The sequence below is a fragment of the Sceloporus undulatus genome, chromosome 2, assembly GCF_019175285.1.
Source record: "Sceloporus undulatus isolate JIND9_A2432 ecotype Alabama chromosome 2, SceUnd_v1.1, whole genome shotgun sequence".
NCBI lineage: Eukaryota > Metazoa > Chordata > Lepidosauria > Squamata > Phrynosomatidae > Sceloporus > Sceloporus undulatus.
The window spans coordinates 301138576-301157427 of NC_056523.1; the positions used below are offsets into that span (position 1 = coordinate 301138576).

Consider the following 18852-nt stretch of genomic DNA (forward strand, 5'->3'; position numbering starts at 1 on the left):
ACATTATTTTCTGTTTGCTCTCTTGAGAAAATTAACTCATTACGTGACCTCACATAGAAAATAATTTGTTCTGTCCCAGAGGTAAGTCCCACTGTGCTCAGTGTGCTTATTGACTAATATGTATGTTTATGACTGCAGCTTTAGGATCTTAACTGTAGATTATGGCAGCAGAAAGGCATAAAAAAGTGGTTTCAAGCAGAAAAATACCAAATGGGAGAAGGCATGCTGATCTCTTTCACCACTTGCTTCTTTCCCCCTTGCATTTTCATGATGATTTTCTGCCATCTAAACTTATTCTAGCCTTGGAGCAAGCTAGAATAAAGGCCCTTGAGGTCTCTTCCAACTTTGTGATTCTATGGAGAAAAGTGGTGGGGGAAGGGAAGGTTGAGCATCCCCAGTAGACCCACCAGTCTTCCACCATTCCTTCCACACAGACCCTATTTGACTGTGGTTGAAACACTCTCCATTCTAAGATCTGGCTCTGTAATGGGATGTTCAAACTATACATAAAACTACTTGCTTCATCTTCTCTTTTGTGTACCACAAACTGGAGGTGTGGAAAACATAGGTCTAAAACACACTGCAGAAACAACCCAGTTTGAGACCACTTTAACTGCCCTGGCTCAATGCTAGGAAATCCTAGGAACTAGTTTTGTGAGACATTGAGCCCGCTCTGTCAAAGAGCTCTGGTGCCACAATAAACTACATTTCCCAGGATTCTCTAGCACTGAACCATGGCAGTTAAAGCAGTCTCAAACTGGATTATTTCTGCAGTGTGTTTTGGACTCTCCAAATACTAAAACAAGTGGGACCTGAAAAAATGCTCAGTGTGTCCCCAGCCCAAAGGGCAGTGTTCCTGTCAGCCACCCAGCCAGCCTTGCATCAGAACAGGCAGGCAGTACCCTAATCCAGGGAAAGGATTAGGGTTTTCTCTCCAAGTTCTCCTTTTCTCTCCAAGTTCTACCCATGCTCTGCTAAACGGATGGGGTAGGATATGATGTGAGACTCTGTCTGATACCCTGAAGAGAATAAATCTCAGCATAGAAAACACTTGACAGATAGACTGACCAGTTATAGTAATGTTTCTACATCCCTGTAGTACTGGGTACCTCAAGCTTTCCATATTCCTTTATTATAAGAGGACATGAATTTGGAGTGTCCAGTTTGGAACTTAAGCATTTTGCAGTTACACAGCAAGCAAGTAGTGTGTCTGCAAAGTGAAAAATGGAAAAGGTGTTACCTTTCTTTTCACCAGAGTTTACCAAAGTGCAGCCACATCAGTCATGACAGGATCCATTACCCTTTTTCCAGACAGTTATTTAAAATGTATAATGAAAGCCTGGCACTTTTAACAAAAGGACACAGGCCACCTGTTCTTTGGTGTAGCTTTTCTTTATAACAGATGTATGAGATGATCCTGATATACTGCACTCCCCCCTCTCCTTGTGATACCCATTTCAACACGCATAGACACACCCCAATGGCTTCATTTGCTGTAAAAATGTAGGTGACACTAAAGAAAATTTACATGCTTTTTTGCTGGATATGCTTCCCATTTTACATTGTGTAAAGGTTTGTTCTCAAAATTCTGTGCTCTGCTATAAAGCTCCAGTCATCATCAAACTCTTAAAGTGTCTTAAAGCATCACACTGAAAAAACTTTTAATACGTTACGTCTTTATGATACCTTTTGGGAGGTTTCCTTTATCATCATTTGGCAGAATATCCATCCAGGTAGCTGTGGTGATTTTTAAACCATGGGAATATTTTATTTGTGGTGACCTTGGGCAAGTCACATGCTCTCAGCCTCAGGGGAAGGCAATGGCAAACCCCCTCTGAACAAATCCTGCCAAGAAAATCCCATGATAGGGGCACATTAGGATCACCATAAATTGGAAATGACTTGACCCTGCTAGAGATTACCCAAATTTAAACATTATAAGAGAAAGATGACTGATTATTTATTTAAAAATTATATCAACTTTCATAACAATTTAAGAAATTAAGAAAGAGATGTGTGTGTGTTATGGGCCTTCAAGTCATTTATGACTTATGATGACTCTATCACGGTGTTGGCAAGATTTGTTTCAAGAAGATTTGCCACGGTTTTCTTTCAGAGAGTGTGACTTGCCCAGGGTCACCCAGTGAGTTTCATGTCAGAAGTGGGAATCCAACCCTGGTCTCCAGAGTCCTAGTCCAATGCTTAAACCACTGGCTCTCTTAAGACATAGATAGTTCATGCCGATCACTTAATGACAGTAGCATAAAAACACATGCTTTTAATTGGATTGTATGCCTTTGGAAGCAGTGTGGTGCAGTGATGTGGGTATTGGACTATGACTCTGCAGACCAGGTTTCAATTCCCCACTCAGTCTTGGAAATCCACTGGGGGACATTTAGAGAATTACACACTTGCCCACAGAAAACTCTGTGATAGGTTCACCTTAGGGTCACCATAAGTCAGAAACAACTTCAACAACAAGAACAACAACAGCAAAAACATTGCCTCAGAGGAAGGCAAAGGAGAGTTCCCTCTGAACAAATTTTGCCAAGAAAACCCTATGATAGGTTTCCCTTATGGTCACCATAAGTTGGAGACATCTTGAAGACACACAACAACAACAACAACAACAACAATGTCTTTGGCAGGACTGTCTGATTTTTGTACAACATGTATATTGATGGTGTTGTACTCATCATCATTGTCATCATCTTTGCAACGTTAACAACACATTACAAAACAACACCTCAGATAAAAATATTGTGAAAAACAAAAATGGATGATGTTTCTGGTAACCATGTGGTAGGAAGCGGATGTGATGGAATGTATTATGCGCCTTCAGATTATTTATGACTGAAGAAGATAATTTCAGTTAAGCTATAATAACCCTTCATTTGACAGACCAATTACATAACAAACCCAAACACATGTCAAAATTATATACAGTATATTGTGCCCAGCCTGAGTAAAACTATGGCCACTAGGTCTCCTAGGCATACCCACTGCCATGATATGAGTTATGGGTCTGAACTCCATGCCCATGTGAGCTGGAGAACACATCTAACTTTGCTCCTCTTTTTTCTTGGTTTCAAGCCGTAATGACTGAAAATCTGTGAACTGCTTTGGGAAGTCTGCTACCTGGTGACTGAAGACGGGATTGCAGCCTTCAAATGCACTGACATATTAAAATTCATAAAGTTTTTAAACAAATAAGACTAAATATCCTGAGGTGCACACTGTTATCATCTTGGTAAGGATGCCAAATGTCTGGTACCTAGGTTTCATCATCTTGCCACAAATCGTCTTTTATGATGTTAAAATAAGTGTTCCATGTTAAAACAAATGAACAAGCAAAATAAAACAGTTATGCAAACTGAAAACGCAAATTGAGGCAAAACACAACCCTTTGCCTTCTGTGCTGGTTTTCTATTTGTGGTGGTGAGTTTTTTTACAGGGGTTCATGAAAAATTATTTTTCTGTATATCTAGTCCAAGTAGTTTACAGGTTACATCTACACATTAGAAATAATGCAGTTTGGCACCACTTTTAAGTGTCATGGCAACATCCTACATATGAGGCACCAGCACTCTTTGGCAGAGAAGGCTCAAGACTTTGTAAAACTACAGCTCACAGGATTCCATTGCATGGAGCTACAGCACTTCAAGTGGTGTCAAGCTGCATTATTTCTACAGTGCAGATGCACCCACGTATCAAGAAATGTTCATTCATGTGTAAGCTATCCCCATACAAGAGATGCGTAAGGATGTTTTTAAAGCTCCCATCTTGAGAACATTCCACTTAGGGATTTAGGGGTGCATCTAAAGATACAAACTGAGCACTACAGCTAGAATTGTCATATTCCCCATCACCATACATGGATGTGAGAGCTGGACAGCGAAAAAAGCAAACACAAGGAAAATCAGTTTCATTTGAGATGTGGTGCTGGAGAGGAGTGCTGAGGATCCTGTGGATGGCATCATCATCATCATCATCATCTCCTGCAAGCCAGTGACGGTGAGAGATCTCCCCAAAGCTGTGTCTAAAGCAAGATGCCTGATCCCAGTCAGTATTACTATGAATAATAATAATAATAATAATAATAATAATCTACTGCAAGGCAGTGGTACCCAATGAGAGATTTCCTCAAAGCTGTGGCTGAAGGAAGACGCCTGATCAAAAAGTCTTCCCCTCTGGCTAGCCCACACTATCATCATCATCATCATCATCATCATCATCTCCTGCAGGACAGCGTTATTCAGCAAGAGATTTCCCTGAGACACACCTGATCAACAAGTTTTTTCCTTGTTTAGCCCACCCTATTATTACTACTACTATTACTACTACTATTAGGCAGTGTTACCTAGTGAGAGATTTTTCCCAAGCTGTGGGTGAAGCAAGATGCCTGATCAAAGTCTTTCCCCGTGATAGCCCACATCATCATCATCATCATCATCATCATCATCATCATCATCATCAAGATAGCAATGGCCAAACAAGTAATTTGTCTAAACTCCTGGAAGCAAGCTCCCCTGGAGTCAGCTTCTGGGAGAAGGCAGCCGAGGGCTGGAGTGTGTGGCCATCCGAGTGGAGCAGGGTGCCTGGAGCCTTGGAGAGCAGGGTCTCTCACTTGGGCAGGTCACACTCTCTCAGCCTCAGAGGGCGGCCATGAAATGCCAAAGCCCCCTCCCGAAGAAGCCTCCCCAGAAAAGCCCAGAAGAAGCGGGGAAAGGCACTCAGCAGCAACCTGACTCTGAGTGAGAGAGAGAGAGAGAGAGAAAGGAAGAGAGAGAGAGGGCTGAGCTCAGGCGCCAACGCAGAGGGAAAAGGCGCAATTTTGGTGGGGAGCCTGATGTTGTGGTTGCCAGGCTGTTGTGGGTGCCAAGCACTAGGCAAAAACCCGCCTCCCTGCCCTGCCAAAGGCGCCCAGAGCCAGCCCCAGCCCAGCAGGCATCCCTCCCTCTCTCCATCCCTCCTTGCTCTCTCAGTCAGCATCCCAGGGCCAGCAGCAAGAGCCATGCAGAGCCCCAGCAGAGGAGGAGGAGGAGGGCCGGGGAGGCGAGCCTGTGCAGACCTCTGCCCCAACAGGGTCCAGGCTCTGGCCCAGAGGCTCAGCCACAAGAAGCCCCCGGGCAAGGCGGCAGGGAAGCAGGTGTGTGGAGACTAGAGGCAGGAGGGGGGCCACTCGGGGCTTGGCCCTGGTTACTAGCAGCTGCCTCATACAGCGCTAAGCAGCCTCTAAGAGGGTTACAAGGGGAAGCTAAGGTAGAATAATAATAATAATAATAATAATAATAATAATAATAATATGCAAGGGGGGAGTTCCTCCCTCATTTTTGGACCAGAAAAAGAGGGTACAGTCAGGGTGGGTGTGTATTGTGTGTGTGTGTGTGTGTATATATATATATATATATATATACACACACACACACATATAATATGTGTATTATATATGTGTGTGTATATATGTATCTATATAATATGTGTGTATTATATGTGTGCGTATATATATATATATATATAACGTGTCTGCATTATATTTTGTGTATATATACATACAATATGTGTATGTGATATATGCATATATATATATATATGTAGAGAATATACAAGATCTCTCTACATATATTTGCAAGTTGAATATATATATATATATATATATTCTCTCTCTCTCTCTCTCTCTCTCTATATATATATATACACACACATACACACACACACACACATATATATGTACACACACACACACACACAATAGTCCCTCCATATTCACTAGGGTCAAGGGCACAGGACCCTCCTGAATGTGGAAAAACCACAAATAGCAAAAACACCATGCTTTTACCTGAAAGGACACCTCTTTAGGAATCTCTAGGTCCTCCAGTGAAACTCTGTGGTCAACATCTGACAGACACTGACCGCAGAACTGCGCTGGAGGAGTTACAAAGGCCTAATGGAATGGTCTCTCTAGGAATCTCTAGGCCTTTCAGTGCAACTTCTAGTTAAAATTGACCATAGAGTTGCACCAAAGGACCTAGATTTTCTTAGAGGGAACATATTAATCAAATCCGTGAATAATCAAAGCCACAAATATGGAGGGATGAGTGTATATTCAAACTAAATGGTTAAATCCATAGATAAGGAATCTATGGATATGGAGAGATGGCTGTACCCCCCTCTCTTCAAACTGTAAATGGTTAAATCAGTAAATATGGCAAGATGACTATACCCCCCTCTCCACACACACACACACACACATACACTTACTTACACACACACACACACACACACACACCATGCATGGTTGAATCCATAGATAAGAAATCCTTGGGTATGGATAGCTGACTGTACCCTCTGTTCTAGTCCAAAAACTTGGGGGGGGGGAGCTACACCTTTGCTCTAACCTTTGGGCCACACTGTCTCCTAGAATGTGTGTATGTGTATGCATGTTCTATATATAAACCTTGATTTTGTAATTTGATGCAAGGGGCATCACTGCTATGCCATTGCATTTCCTGGGACTTGAGCATCCATGGATTTTGGTATCCATGAGTTGGAAAGGTTTCCTGGAACTAAATCCCAGTGGATACCAAGGATGCACTGTATTCCCTATTCAGCCAGAGGAAGATGGGAACTAAAGAAAGGAGTATCTCTGAGGTATACAGAGCTTCTTGTAGATGCCAGCCAACTAATACTAGAGAGAAGGGAGTCATTTCCTGGGCAGCCTGAAGCCCCCACAACTTATACTTTAGATCAGTGGTTCCCTAACTTTGGTCCTCCAGATGTTTTGGACTTCAGCTCCCAGAACTCCTGACTATTGGCCAAGGTGGCTGGGGTTGGGGAAATCCAAAATGCTTGGAGAACTAAAGTTGGATAATCACTGTTTTACGTTTCATTTATTTGTTTTACAAATGACATTCAGCTCCCAAGTCATAGATGCTCTCACAACACAATCCTAACCATGTCGCACTCAGGTGTAACAAAGCTCTCAGAGTTCAAAAGGGCTATGAAGTATTAAGGTGTGTTTACTCAGAAGCAAGACCCACCATGGAGTGTAATGGTCTTCCTCCCATCTAACTGGGCAACCTTAGGATCTTAACGTGTTTTACTTCCAGGTCCCAAGGAAGATCCAAACCAGAAGCAACCCAATAGCCATTTATAATGACCCCCCTCCGGACTCTGTAGACATAGGTGAGTTCGGCTTGAAATCTGCACAAATTTTCAGATAACTAGCAATTTTTGTTTTAAAAATCACACATTAACGACTTCTTAACTAATACATCCTAACTATCCCTTTGTAAAGACAATGACTGGTTTTTCAGTCAAGAATGATGAACCTGTAGGGGCTTTTCTGCTCTTTTTGGACTCCAGCTCCCAAAAGCCCCAGCTGGTCAGGGCAAGGATGATGGGAGGGTTGGTTGGTTCCAACAACATCTGCTTTTGTTTTTCTTGGCTGGGGAGGGACAATTTCTAATATTTCTTTGTATTACGTAACCCAAAGGGTGATAGTGACTCTCAAAGAATTAATCTGAAATAATTACTATTGATTATATATCATGTGATGGTTATATATCATTTAATGTTTATTTATCATAATATCAAGGTGATTTGATGATTATCTATCATTTGATGATTATATATCATGATTATATATCATATCAGAAGCTGACTTCACTGACACACTTAACCCACTCTTTCCTTGCGTGCTTTCTCACCTGCTTCTTGCCAGATTGTAGTTCTTTCAGCTGTTTAAAGCATCTCCAATTATCCTGAACTTCGGTTGACTTGTCCTTTTCCATTTCACAGCATTTGCTACCATCGACTGGCAAGATTTAGCTGACTGCACCTCAGTCCTTCAGCAGGAGGCTGCTAGAGTCTCTACAGCTCCACAGGTAATTAACAGCCCATCACCAAGTGATCTTCATTTATTTGGAGCTTGGCATGCAACTGATGTGGGATTGTGATGCATGCAACTGTATGATTTTGGTTTGTTTGATTCTTTCACACTGCACAGCGATAGAGCTATGATTTCACTTTAACAACCATGGCCAAATCTAACAGAATTTTGGGATTTGCAATTTAACGAAGGGTATCTCAAGAAAGGAGGGAAGCAAAAGTAATGGGAGGCAGGAACAAAGCCAGATCAATGAATGCAACTGTGCAACATCTAGTGCGCAAGAATGAAGAGAACTATTATAATAACCAATGCAGAGAAATAGAAGATAACAGGAAAAATGGAAGAAAGAAGTTACAAGCATCAGCTTTCATAGACTAAACTCTATTTCCTCAGATACATTTGGAAATGCAAATGTATCTGAGGAAGTAGACTTTAGTCTATGAATGCTCATGCTGTCAACTTCTTTCTTGCAATGTGAAGTCAAAGGCTTTCATAGCTGGCATCCATAGTTTTTTGAGGGTTCTTGGGGCTACGTGACCATGTTCTAGCAGACGTTTCACCAGTACTTACATTTAGTTACTCTCAAAGGTGCTACAAGATCTTTCTACATACTGTTACTACAGACTAACATGGCTATCTTTGAATTCCAACAAAAAAGGAAGAATGAGAAACCTATTTTTTAAAAAAATCTGAGAAATCAAGGGGAAGTTAAAACCAAAGGCAGGGATGTTCTGTGACAAGGAACAAAAACATAATACAGGAGCATGAAGAAATAAAAAATGATGACAACAATACCCAGAAGAGCTATATGAAACAGATGAGAAAATGAATGAAAAGCCATTTGAAGATGAACCCCAAATTCTAAAAAGTGAAGATGCAATAAGAGAAATAGGAAAAAATAAATCACCAGCAATGGATGAAATCCCCATTGAACTATTACAATGCTTACAGACAGAAGCAACTATAGTGTTAACTACATATGCCAGCAAATATGGAAAACAAAGAGGTGGCCAACAGACTGGAAATGATAGATATATATCCCGATACACAAGAAAAGAAATAGAAAAGAATGCAGCAATTATAGGACCATAGCATTAATTTCACATGTAAGCAAAATTGTGCTCAGAAATCTGCAACACAGAATCCAACCATACATGGAGAGAGAAATTCCAGAGGTGCAGGCCCTGAGCGCAAAAGTTAGAATTGTACAAGCCATTGTATTCCCTATTGCCATGTATGGATCTGAGAGCTGGACAGTTAAGAAGGAGGGTAGGAAGAAAATAAGCCCATTAGAAATGTGGTGCTGGAGAAGAGTGCTAAGGATTCCATGGACAGCCAAAAAGACCAACCAATGGGTCCTGGAGCAGATCAAGCCAGAAATCTCCCTAGAAGCCAAGATGAAAAAACTCGGGTTGTCGTATTTTGGACACATCATGAGAAAGCATGAATCACTGGAAAAAACAGTAATGCTAGGAAAGGTAGAGGGAAGTAGAAAGAGAAGAAGGCTGCATGCAAGATGGATGGACTCTATTAAAGAGACCAAGGCCTGTTACAGACTGCCAAAATAAAGCTGCTTCGGGTCTCTTTGGAAGTATGCTATTTAAATGATGCATGGGTCCTAAGAGTCCGGAGGTCGCACCAAAGCCACACTTCATTCCTAAGCACCGGAGTGCAGCTTTGGTGCAGCTTCCGGATTCTTAGGATGCATGCTTCATTTAAATAGCATACCTCCAAAGAGACCCGAAGCAGCTTTATTTTGACAGTCTGTAACAGGCCCAAGAGTTTGAGTTTGCAGGAGCAGACCAGTGGAGGACAGAGGATCTTGGAGATGTCTCATTCGCAGAGTTGCCATGGGTTAAGACTGACTCAAAGGCAGTTAACAACAACAAGGTAGGATTCAGGAAAGAAAGAGGCACCAGGGACCATATTGCAAACATAGGATGGCTAATGGAGCAGACCAAAGAATTCCAGATCTGAGTGGTGACTGCAGCCAAGAAATAAGAAGAAGATTAGGAATGGGGAGGGCAACTATGAAAGAACTAGAGAGGCTCCTGAATAGTAAAGATATACAACTGAGCACAAAAGGTAGAATCACCCAAGCCATTATATTCCCAATTATCATGTCTCAATGTGAGAACTGGACAGTGAAGGAAGCAGACAGAAAGAAAATCAACTCATTTGAAATGTGGTGCTGGAGAAGAGTACTTAGGATACCATGGACAGCCAAGAAGACAAACAAATGAGTTCTTGAACAGATCAGACCAGAGCTCTCCATAGACGCTAAGATGATCAAATTGAGACTATTGTACTTTGGCCACATAATGAGAAAGCATGGATCACTAAGAAAAACAATAATGCTAGGAATGGTAGAGGGTAGAAGAAAGAGAGGAAGACCACAGTGGATGCAAGGGCTTGCAGGATCTGGGCAAGGCAGGGGAAGATAGGGATTCTTGGAGATGTCTCTTCCACAGGGTCACCATGAGTCAGAGTCAACTCAAGGGCTCAACAACAACAACAAACAATATTTGTATGGTATGGAAAGGTAGGGTAGGGTATGTGGATGCTGGTCCAAAACACACTGCAGAAATAATCCTGGCTCAATGCTAGGAACTCCTGGGCAGTGTAGTTTTGTGAGACATTGAGACTTCTCTGTCAAGAGAGCTCAGGTGCCACAATAAAATACAGTCCCCAGGATTCCCTAGAACTGAGCCTGGGTAGTTAAAGCGATCTCAAACTGGATTATGTCTGCAGTGTGTTTTGGACCACAGCCGAGAAAATCAACTTTCAATGCCATTTGCAAGATTAATAATAATAATAATAATAATCTTTATTTCTATCCCGCCTTTCCACGAAAGTGATCAAAGCGGCTTACAAAAAATACAGTTAAAACATCAGTATATAAAAATTTAAAAGACATTACTAGGGGATATTAACAGGAAATAAAACATAAAACAGAACAGAAAATGAAGCATACACATTCATCATTCAACAGGGGCTAAATAAGCGACAATATTTACAAATTATGGAGTCAAAAGACAGAGAGCAATGGGGCAGAACAAAAGAACACAATTAGCTAAAGTGAAAAAGCTAAAGTGAAAAAGCCAGCTGAAATAAGTGTGTTTTTAATTGTTTCTTGAAAGAAACAAGTGATGCAGAGGAGCGGAGCTCTATGGGAAGCTCATTCCACAATAAAGGGGCAACAACAGTAAAAGCCCTCTGTGAGGTCCTTGCCAGATGAAATTTAGGGACCTCTAACAGATTTGTCCCAGATGATCTGAGTGTGCGGGGCGGATTGTATGGTGAGAGGCGGTCCTCTAAGTACCCTGGGCCCAAGCCATTTAGGGCTTTATAGGTCAAAACCAACACCTTGTATTGAGCTCGGAAGCGAACAGGCAGCCAGTGAAGATCTTTTAAAATAGGAGTTATATGGTCTGTCCTGGAACTACCAGTGACCAATCTGGCTGCCATGTTCTGCACTAGCTGTAGCTTCCGAGTTTGGTACAAGGGTTGCCCCATGTAGAGCGCATTGCAGAAATCCAAACGAGAGGTTACCAAAGCATGTACAACAGTTTCAAGGTTCCGACGATCCAGGTAGGGGCGCAGCTGGCGTATCAGCCGAAGCTGATAACAAGCACTCCTAACCGCCGCATCCACCTGCGAAGTCAGCTGGAGCGACGAGTCAAGGAGTACCCCCAGACTGCGCACCGAGTCCTTCAAGGGGAGCGTGACCCCGTTTAGGACCGGATGACAAATTTCACCACCCGGGGCCGGGGAACCAATCGCCAGTACTTCCGTTTTCCCTGGATTCACACTGAGTTTGTTTTCCCTCATCCAGGCTCCTTGCTGCCTTTTTGTTAAAAGCTGGGAGGAATCTGATTGGCTCCTAGGGCTAGCCAATCAGCTCCCGCCCTGAGCCCTAAAAAGGAACTATTATCAGCAGCTACTGCCAAAAAAGTTTGCATGAAGTCTGACTTCCCTTCTGCGATTGTTCCTTGACTGCACTGACTCCCATTGCTCTTCCTCGCGATGGCAGCACATGCTTGCAGCCTCCATCGACTGGCTTGGCAGCAGGATTTCCAGGTGGGGCAGCGCTGTGTGGTTTCAGCCCTAGACTGGGTCGGACTAGGACTCCCATGCTCAGGCATGGAAACTCACTGGGGGATCTGGGGCACAGGTCACACTCTCTCAGCCCAGGGTGTCCAGGACATGTCCTCCTTGCTCAGGACATGCCCTGCATCTCAACCTTTTCTGTCCAGGAGGGATTTTCCCCAATGCCCTCCATTGGGAGCAGGACTAAGAAACACAGATTTTTATTTATATTAGTGTTTTTAATCCAGGGTGACCAGACGTCCTCCTTTTCCAGGACATGTCCTACATTTCAGCGTTTTGTCAAGGAGGAATTTCCCCTAATGTTCTCCATTTTCAGCATCATTGAGCAGCATGAATTTATATTTGTCTGTTTGGTTTAGGGTGACTAGAAGTCCTGTTTTTCTGGGACATGTCCTACATTTCAACCTTCTGTCCAGGAAGGATTCCATAATGTCCTCCATTTTGAGCATGACTAAGAAGCATTGGTTTATATTTATATTAGTGTTTCTAGCTCAGGTTGATTAGAGATCCTCCTTTTCCAGGACACATCCTATTTTTGAACCTTCTGTCCAGGAAGGATTCCACAATGTCCTCCATTTGGAGCATGACTAAGAAGCACACTTTTTAAAATTGACATTACTGTTTTTAATTCAGGATGACCAGAGGTCCTTCTTTTCCAGGACATGCCCTACATTTCAACCTTCTGTCCAGAAGAGATTCCCAATGGAGCATGGTTAAGAAGCATGAATTTATATTTATGTTAGTGTTTTTAATAATATAATTACTAATTAATTGTTTTTCTTTGGTCATGTCCTCCATTTTTCTTGACTGTCCTACATTTTTATGGTGCTTTGTCATCCCTTTGCAGTTAGGACATCTGGTCATTCTGTCTCAGTCACAGAGGAGGGCAAAAGGAAACCCTCTCTGAAGAAATCCTGCATGGCCGGGTGGGGTTGGACTGGATGACCTTTGTGGTATCTTCCAACTCTGGAAAATCTTGCCAAGAAAACCCCAGGAGAGTTTCCTCTTAGGGTTGCCATAGGTCAGAAATGACCTGAAGGCATACAGCAACAACATGCAACTCAAGGTTTTACACTCCAAAACATAATAAGAGAGGACACCAGACCTGGGCAGGATTTCTCTAATTCCCCCGTTTTATATTTCAGAGCATCTGCTTGCAGCCTGAGCCTGACTTTGACTTCCAGGAGTTTCGCGATGCTGTGGATAGCTTCATCTCTGGCAAGTATTCAGAAAATTTAGTACCTAAACTTTAGTTGAACATCTCACAGTGGAAGAAGCCCTTGGAAGGCTGCTGGGTTAGGACATCTGGTCATTCAGTCTCAGAGGCTGCATCTGCACTGCAGAAATAATCCGGGTTGACATTGCTTTAAATGGCATAGCTCAGTGCTGTGGAATTCAGGCAATGGTAGTTTGTTGTGGCACCAGAATTCCATAGCTTTGAGCCAAACAATGTCAAACCAGATTATTCCTACAGTGCAGATGCAGTCCAAGAAAGAGCACTGGACTGGGGTGGATGGATGGATAAGGAATAGGAAGACAAGTAAGTGGAAAGAGTTAAAGAGCACCAGGATCTGGGAGTAGGGATCCAACTGACGGGATCCTGTGAGTAGGAATTCCATGGGATAGGAAACAGAAGGGCTGGCCCTTAGAAAGCTGAGTATATCTTCTAATTTGGGGGTGGGGGGGATATATATATCCAGCCCTACCTCTAGTGATGAGATTCAACACCTTGGGACACCTGCTGTCCAGGTGCGTATTTTAACTATATCTTTTGCCCTGATAACATGGTGCTGGTTTACTACAGGGATGGTGTAAGGGAGATGTTCAACTTGTCTCCTTCAACCCTGTTATCCCAAAACATCATCCCCTTCCCATGGCACTTAAATTGCCAACCTCCCAATGTCACATCTTATGGGGGGGGGGGTGTCAAGATTTTTTAATGCTCTTGAACCTTTTCTGGATGCACAGCTTGAAGTCTGCTCCACTGGGGTGGTGATGGTAGTGGGATAGTGCTTGCTTCTGAGTAAACACACTTAAGAGGTGATATGATAGCTCTGTTTAAATATTTGAGGGGGTATCATATTGAGGAGGGAGCAAGCTTGTTTTCTGCTGCTCTAGAGACTAGGACCCAGAACAATGGATGCAAGCTCCAGGAAAAGAGATTCCACCTCAACATTAGAAGGATCATCCTGACAGTAAGGGCTGTTCGACAGTGGAACACACTCCCTCGGAGTGTAGTGGAGTCTCCCTTCTTGGAGGTTTTTAAGCAGAGGCTGGATGGACATCTGTTGGGGATGCTTTGATTTAGATTTCCTGCATGGCAGGGGGTTGGTCTGGATGGCCTTTGTGGTCTCTTCCAACTCTATGATTCTGTTTTCTTAATATTTCTTAGACATTTTATTTTTTTAAAAATGTTTTATTAAAAGTTGTGAGTGCAACATAAAAGCAAATTAACAAATACAAACTGTGATACTGTATGTTATCACAAAATCAGGAGATGGTTGTGGAGTCTTTCTGTAGGAGAGGGTTCATCATTATCTAAATGCATTTGTCCAGATGTCTGTATTAATTTTGATGGGACTTACTTTGATGTTTTCAATTAAGTTGAGGTTTAGGAAATCCTGGGTTTCTGATAATTTGCATGAAAGGCAAATACAGCTAGGGAGAGGGAGTAAATTAGCTAGGAATAGTGTTGGACTGCGACTCGGGAGACCAGGTTTCAATTCCCCGCTTGGTGATCTTGGGCAAGTCACAGCCTCTCAGCTTCAGGGACAAGCAATGACAAATCTTCTCTGAATAAATATTGCCTCCCCCCAAAAAAATGCCATGATAGGTTTGCCTTAGGGTTACTATAAGTCAGAAATGACTTGAAGGCACACAACAACAGCAACAAACAGTACTGTGTCCTCTTTGCCTGACGTGAAATTGTTCTCCTCCAGCCTGTTATTGGTTCTGCAGGGAACAGAGGGAGATCCACAGCTAATAGCAGAATGGCAAAGAGTTAAAATCCTTTCTTGGTTTTGTAAATAGTCCTGTAGGGTTCATACCTTGTTCTGTTTTATTATTTATTTAAAATATTTTATCTCACTTCTCGGCTTGAATGACTCCCTATGCAGCTTATGTTGTAGTGCCTTCAAGTTGTTTGCAATTTACCATGACCCTAGGGCAAACCTATTACAGAGTTTTCTCGGTAAGACTTGTTCAGAGGGGCTTTGCCTTTGCCTCCTTCTGAGGGTTTCGAAGTCTGAGTGGGGATTCAAACCCTGGTCTTCAGAGTTATAGTCCAGTGCTCAAACCACTACATCAGCTGGCTTTCTACAGCTTATGTACTGTCAATAAAAGACTGTCCTTACTATTATACTTACAACCCAAAAAGACGTAACGTAAAAAGGGAAGATGGAAAAAAGTAGCAGCTGTTCAGGAGAGTTAGTGGAAGGATCCTATTGGTTTCGTCTCTCTTGGTTTCAGTCTACTGGAATAACTACTGGAAGATGATTTCTGAGCTGGGCTGGTGGGGTTGTCCTGCTTTCTGCATTTATTATGTTATTTATTCCTCACCTTTTCTCCAGCTCAGGGACTTGTCCCTCACTGCTGTAGCTCAAACAAAACATAGCAAAATGTAATCTCTATTTTCTGTTTCATGTCTAGTTTGGCCTTCAGTCCAGATCCAAACACTGCAACACCAAAAATATGTGTATACAGTATATCTATTGCAGGAGTCAGCCATATAATTTGATTGCTATTGGTCTCCCTAGATTCATCCTCTCTGATGCCTCCTCTGATAGATTCTGCTGACTTTTCTTTTTCTGTGGATGATGAAAGACCATTCAGCCCTTGCCTTGATCAGTCTTCTCAGGTTGATCCTGTCTCACAGACGAATAGAGAAAACTTTTCTTCTACTGAGCAATACTGGAAAGATTTGGCAGATCATAACCAGAAAGCACTGGGGGATGCACTTGTGGAAAATAATCAGGTACAACAACCAAGTAAATATGTAGAAAATTGGATTTACACCTCCTTGAGTGTCCACTTTGCAGCAGATGTCTTAAGTGATCTGCCTAGAAATACAGTGGACCCTTGTTATATGCTGGGGTTTGGTTCCAAGATCCCCCGTGTATAACAAATCTGTGTATGCTCAAGTCCCATTAAATATAATGACATAGCAAAATGATGTCCCTTATAAAAAATGGAAAATCAAGGTAAATTTATACTTTTTTGGAACATTTTCAAACCGTGTATGCTGGAATCCGTGTATAAAAAATCCATGTATAAGAAGGTCCGACTGTAAGATGAATGTCACACTGAGCTTAAACACAGTAAAATGCACAAGTTGGATTATATTGAAATAGTGTTGATTAAGGGCCACAGCTGATCATCTTATGCCAGGAGAAGACCTTCTTGGGGGGGGGGTACGCTCCACAAAACAACACCAGGCTTTTTGTTCCTCCAATGCCCTCCAACAGCCTCTAGGGCTATGAGGGGCATTTTACCACATTGTTATCCTAAAATGGCTGTCCAGAGTGTGGATATATTACTTTTTGGACTACATCTTTCACCCCAGTATGGATGGTAAGATTTAGAGGCCAAAAAAATAACTTTCATAAACTCTGGTCTGTTTGTACTTGATTTATATCCTGCTTTTCTCCCACAATGGGACTCAAAGCGGCAGTATAAACATTCCACCCTCAACAAGAGAAATCTATACTCACATCAATATAGTGAAGGTTTGATAATAAAAACGAGTAGGGACAAATGCTGTAATGCAGACTTTCTTGTAGGGCAAATCTGCATGTTTCAGTAATCTACCAAGGGAGCCAATTAGCTAAGTATACTGGTCTCCCAGAGACCTGATCATCCTCTTTATCTTGATATCTGCCTGCATGAACAAAAATGGGTTATTGGTTAAGTATTTGAAAAATCACAACACATGGGTCAGCACCTGGTTTCATAGGTCAAGTGTGCTCTAGTGACTTTTACTCCCCTATAGGATTTCACACTGACACTATTGATTTCTCAACAGCTTCAAGTGACGTTGACCCAAAAGCAAGAAGAGATTGCTTCCTTGAAAGAAAGGAACATTCATTTGAAGGAACTGGCCAGCCAAGCAAAACAGCTTGCCTCTGTGCTGGATGTACGTGCTAAAATATCTTTCCAAGTGGTTCCCCCTTGTATCTTTTTGTGTGTTTGACCGTGGTACCCAACAACTGAACCCTGTTGCGGCTGTACAGTGGGGGAATTGACTCTCTGCTTGCCCAGAGACACAGTCATCTGCAAACAGGTGCAAAGCTGAGTTGCAATCATCTGATCGTCTAGAAATCAGTGGTTAATCATGGCAGATTGGTTAAGTATATTAGCACTTTCAGCAGCTAATTCTGTAGAGGGTGCTGTTTGCTCAGAAAGAGCCACTGTTAATCACACTAGGGATGAGTGAGAAAATTATTCCAATGAGGATTTTTAAAATAAAATGAAATGAAACAAGCGTTTCTAATTTCACATCTCCCAGATTGGACATGGAACTGGATGCAATTAGTGCTTGAAATCTATAAATTTCTGAGCTTGTATTCTGTTCTGTGAAATGGAGAAATGTTTAATAGCATGCAGACATGTGAAAAAAATGTGCAGAACACTGTACAGATTTCTAAAATGTGTACACATACACTGTAATTTGATGTGCTAATTGATGCAGTGATGGGGGAGGGATATGCACATTTTTCCTGTCAAACAAACTCTACACTGAAGAGACTTAGAGATAGGAAAAGCAGGAAGAAGCCAACTACAGATCTTCTCATTCCTAAATCACACTTTTTTCATATTTGTATATATATTAGCTAACAACTTATAGTGCTTCTTTTTTGTTGCTTGGCAGAAGCTGATGATTCCGCATTGCAAAGAAAGCCTAGATATTTCCCTCATCAATGGCCCCAACAAGAGAAGCCTCAAGCATGTTTCCCTTGCTGAGCAAGAAGATGACATGGAAGTGAATGAAATTTTGCGAGAAATATCGGACAAATGCAATGCAGCCTTGCAGTCCATTGATGACAGAGGCCCGAAGCGCCCTCGTGGGGAGAATGAAGCAATCCATATGTATGGAGCTTTCCAGGGACTGCAGACATGCAGCAGCCATAGCTCCCTGGACATGAGTGGCAGCGAACTGGAGGATAGTGTCTCCTTCAGCACATCCATCAAAGAGCATTGTAATATCCGGACACTGGCCTTCCCTCAAGGCAATGCGTTTACTGTCAGGACAACTAATGGGGGTTATAAATTTAGATGGGTACCTAGCTGATTTAAGGACAAAGCAATCAGCTAACTACACTTGTCTCATCTTCCACTGACTTCTTCTCAAAGCTCCACTAAGGTCCATGCTTAGAGCTGTCAAGGCATCTTGTGTTGTGTGCTGTTGACAGCTAACTGATAGAAACCAATGTTACTAATAGTGACGAAAGGCAAGGATTCTGTTAAGAAAAAGAGCTGCCATTCTCTCATAATTTTTAAACACGATCCAAAGTAAAATGTTTTTTTCATTCTCTTTTGTCACCATGAGTAGATACTTGAACTGCATAATTCGGCCATGTCTAACTTAGAAACATAGGAAGCTGCCTCATATTGCATCAGACCATTAGTTCATTTATCCTCCTGTTGTCAGCTCCAACTGGCAACAATTCCTCAGGATTTGAAGCAGAAAGTTTTTTTTATTCTTACATGGAAATTCCAGGGATTGGACCTGGGAGTATCTGCATGCAAAGTATGTGATTTGTTACGGAGCCATGGCACTTCCTTCTTGCTGAAGTGACCCACCAATAATGTTTTCACTTTGCAGCCCTGGTTTCTGGTGATTAATGGCAGGAAAC

General features: G+C 42.2%; 1 protein-coding gene across 1 annotated transcript; it reads left to right on the top strand.

Annotated features, from left to right (window-relative positions):
- Window positions 1–5014: 5014 nt before the first annotated feature.
- On the top strand, window positions 5015–18287 carry MCIDAS (multiciliate differentiation and DNA synthesis associated cell cycle protein). Its single transcript, XM_042447829.1, has 7 exons — window positions 5015–5149; window positions 7110–7185; window positions 7801–7886; window positions 13147–13219; window positions 15757–15974; window positions 17022–17132; window positions 17868–18287. Exons 1-7 carry the CDS (start codon window positions 5015–5017, stop codon window positions 18285–18287), a joined length of 1119 nt encoding a protein of 372 aa, XP_042303763.1.
- The last annotated feature ends 565 nt before the right edge of the window (window positions 18288–18852 follow it).